At 36.4% G+C, this 4,128-nt stretch overlaps 1 protein-coding gene across 1 annotated transcript in view; it reads right to left on the bottom strand.

The window, feature by feature from the left end:
- Positions 1 to 4,128, bottom strand: part of DIAPH2 (diaphanous related formin 2) — an 870,032-nt gene that overhangs the window by 321,035 nt on the left and 544,869 nt on the right. Inside the window, exon 24 of the mRNA XM_015571867.1 lies at positions 22 to 146. Within this exon, the coding sequence (XP_015427353.1) occupies positions 22 to 146 (125 nt within the window). The remainder of the gene's footprint in view (positions 1 to 21; positions 147 to 4,128) is intronic.

Raw genomic sequence — 4,128 nt, forward strand, 5'->3', positions numbered from 1 at the left:
AAATACTTAAAGAAAGGATATAGTCATCTTTTCCACGAATTTATCATGTTGATCTTCAGTTTGGGGGAATTTCTTGATGTCACGTTCCAGATTAACAATCTGTTGTTCCATTGCTGCAAGGTTGCTCTTGAGAATTTGAGCTGAAACTGAAGAAAAATATGCAAAGTCTTTAGAATATTTGGCCAGGTATTCCAGAAAAAGATTAAAAGAAAACAGCATTAGTTAAAGTATTTTTTTAATATGGAAAAGAGTTTCATGAAGTCAACTCACATTTTTCTGAAATACTGCTCATAAAAATTCCACTCTCCATGAAATAAGAGAAAATGCGTAATATAATATACCAAATCATCAGGTTTAATATGAGAATGTCACCATTTTATTCAGTCATTGGTTCAAATGAATCTATTTCTATTTAAATTTATTGGTGGAATTCCTAATATTTCATTCTTTAAAATCTAATTTGTAGATTAAAGAGAAACTAAGGTTCAAAGAGATCTTATTTTATTAATGTGTCTTGGCTATATAAATGATTTAAGGTTAAATTATACAAAAGGATCAACTATTTTTCTTTGGTTGGAATAGCCTAGTTTTTACAAACCAACATCTATGGTAAAAGTTCCATTCTCATAGAGAATGTGAAAAATTATTTTTTCATACCCACAGAGATGTGAAAAATAACTGTTGATACATAAGGAGAATTTAGAGCGAAACCCAGCAAACACATGTGTGCATACATACCCACAAATCTTCAGCAAGCCTTCAAACTCTATCATCAGTTGCGTTAATTACCCCTAACATTCTTTGCACTTTTTTTCTCTCCTCGTTGACAACCAATAATTTTAAGTATTGTATTCAAACTGTTCCAAAATACACTTTCCAGATCTCTCTGATAACTTCTTTTCACAGAGGGACTTTTCTTTAAACTAATGTTATTTTATAGACACTCTATTATTGCCTGATGATCTATTATATACAAAGATGTTTCTATCAATATCAATGGCATCTGGCAAGGTTCTAATTGGAAAGACAAGGTAGGTATAAGAATTTGATAGGTAGCCTGTGAAAATGGTTCTTAAACGCAGACCTCTGAAACACTGTTCTTTTCATTAAAGAACTATGAAAGAGAAATAGAATAATATTAAAATTCTTTTTAAAGTAAATTTCAGCTCACTCTGAAGTGTATTGAAATTACAATGAAAAATTCAATGATACCAACAAAAATCAATCCCCTGGCAAATTTTGGCCAAACTCTCCTGATAAAAAATCCTCACACTGACTGCATACCTTTATGACTCAATCAGAAGAAATTAACTTAATTTACAGGGAAGTTCAAGAGACTGAAAAATCAAGCACCAATACTAAAAACAATTTTTTCTTATTAATCTGTCAGTTCAAAGAACTCTGTCCAAGTTATTTCCATTTGTTTACATCCGAAAAGCTTGAAAATTATTCGTTATTGAAGAAGTCTAAAAGAGTTTTGTCTTGCCAAAAATTCGCTAATGGCTTAGCCATTATTGCTTGCTGTATTTAAAGGATAGGTTTTCTGTGGAGGAAATAATTCTCTCTGACTTTAAAACTGAATTATTTTGCCCTATCTGGTTTGGCTCAGTGGATAGAGCGTTGGCCTATGGACTGAAGGGTACCCTGGTTTGATTCAGGTCAAGGGCACATGCCGGGGTTGCAGGCTCAACCCCCAGTAGGGGGGTGCAGGAGGCAGTCGATCAATGATTCTCTCTCATCATTGATGTTTCTATCTCTCTCCCTCTCCCTTTCTGAAATCAATAAAAATATATTTTTTAAAAAATTTTTAAAAACTGAATTATTTTCTTTACTTTTTAAAAATTGTTGCTTAATTCTTGCTAATCACTCAAAAGGTTTCTCCCAACCCGTTTGCTTGATTGAAAAACTGAAGATATAAAATTGACCAGTTGTTTGCCGTTTACATTGCATGGGTGAAATAAACTCATGATAACTTTCTGCTATAAGCAAAATGTGCCCAAAGGCCAGGCTGAGGTCACAATAGTAATCCTCCTACTAAAAGCAATAGTGACCAAGCAGTAAAAAGGGGAGGAGGAAGAGGAGGATCCATCTTCTGATTGTCCCATACAGAAAGTCTGAGCACATTGCTATGCACACAAAAGTCTAGATATTCCAAATAATGAGACAATATTTTTAATCCAGAGAAATTACTTTTCACCTTAAAGTTAAATTCTGAATAAAACACTACTTTCCAGACACCTGTCTTCCTTAATTTCATATGTCAAATCTTTAGTCCTCTATAAATCCCTCCAGAGTTCTAGTCCACATACTCCAGCATCTATAGGCATTTTTGTTTGTTTAAATGATCTTCCACATGTTACCTTCTGATTTGAACGGGAATTATTGTTTCGTCTACATAAGCACAGTCTCTGCTAGAAAACCTGAAGCTACTTAATGGTAAGATCCGTATCTAATTTTTTGCTTTTTCCCTCAGTACTGATTTAATGCATGGTCCTCCACAAATGTTTGTTGAATGAATATGCATATTTCAACACGTTTTGGTTCAGATTTAAATGTATGCCCATTTCTGCAACTGAATGTGCACACAGGGGTTAGATACAGTCACAATGACTGAAAGTTACCCTACCAACTATGATGTGAGTATGGAAAGGAAGCAGAAAGTTGACATCTGTCTAATGCTATGTAGAGGAGGCAGGGTTGCAGGAGATGCTTAGACAAATGAAAGTGAGAAACTGATACAAGAAAGAGAGATAAGAAATATCTTTCTTTATTAGGCTGCGCTATTCTTTCCCTCTAATGAATTATTAATATTATGTTGAAAAAAAGAATAAAATACTGGTGCTATAATAATCCAAGTATTTCAACCCACCACATGCATATCTGTGGCTGCATTAAGCCAGCAATACCATTATAGAAAATGTATATCCTTAAATTGGTGGAATTTTGGTATCTTAGAGGTAGAAATGACATTAAAGGGCATTTGGACCAGCCTCTCCAGTTTTCTAAAAACTCAGGTTACATGTTGTCATAGTCTATTGAAGGGAACTAGTTTTACCACCCAGAAGCTGCCTTTTTGGGACACCAATTTTAAACTGTTTATTAAGAAACAACACTCAGAAATAACCTTTCACCCTCCCCTTTTTCCTGCACAAGCGATTCAGACAGTAAAATCTGCTTTAGGATGTTGCTTTAGCTCAATTTGAATTAAGTACGGTACACAAGAGGGCTTCAGCCCTGGCCAGTATGGCTCAGTTGGTTGAGCGTCATTCTATACACCAAAGGGCTTAAGGTTTGATTCCTGGTCAGGGCACATACCAGGTTGCGGGTTTGATCCCTAGTTGGTCGGGGTACATATGAGACAACAGATTAATGTTGCTCTCTCACATGGATGTTTCTCTCTCTCTTTCTCTCCTCCTCCCTCTCTCTAAAACAAAACAAAATAAAAACAAGAGGACTTCATACAGGGACATGTTAACTACGTAGCTCTGTGTCTCCCTGCTTCTGGGTTGCCTTGAAAGAATGTTCCTGCCATGTATGTTCTGCTCATCCTCAACTACCTGTAAATCTCCCATTCTCACTTCTGAAATCTAAGACCCCCAGCCCCTTTCCTTTGTACAAAATGCCTTTTATATTCAATGTTGCCTCACTGTCCTTGAATTTTCATGCCTCTGTGAATTCCCCATGCTCATGTCTTAAACATTTGATTTTCTCCTGTTAATCTGTCTCTGTTAATTTGATTATTAACCCAGCCAGAAGAATTTAGAAGGTTGGAGAAAAAGTATTAATTTGTCTTAGTCTGCACACCAAGCTCCTAGAAAAGAGTCCAAGACACAGCTTGCATGTTAATGATACCTTTGTAACTAACCCAGTTATTAACTGGAAAGGTGCAAAGGGAAGGCCAATAGCACAGGCATGCCACCTGTGCAGTTTTGACAGGAAGCTGCAGTTTAACATTCCCCAGGCCCATTCCCTGAAGATCCTGGGGGAAGGGATTGGACAGGGGAGAACAGACACAGGCCCAGTAAGGTCTGAGTGACAATAGGGAAGGCGCTTGTCTGTCAGTCACAGGTAGGAACAGGACATTGGCCAGAGTAGGTGTGGCCACTGCAAGTACAGGAAGATTTTTCT

This window comes from Myotis davidii, unplaced genomic scaffold (assembly GCF_000327345.1).
Source record: "Myotis davidii unplaced genomic scaffold, ASM32734v1 scaffold1693, whole genome shotgun sequence".
Lineage (NCBI taxonomy): Eukaryota > Metazoa > Chordata > Mammalia > Chiroptera > Vespertilionidae > Myotis > Myotis davidii.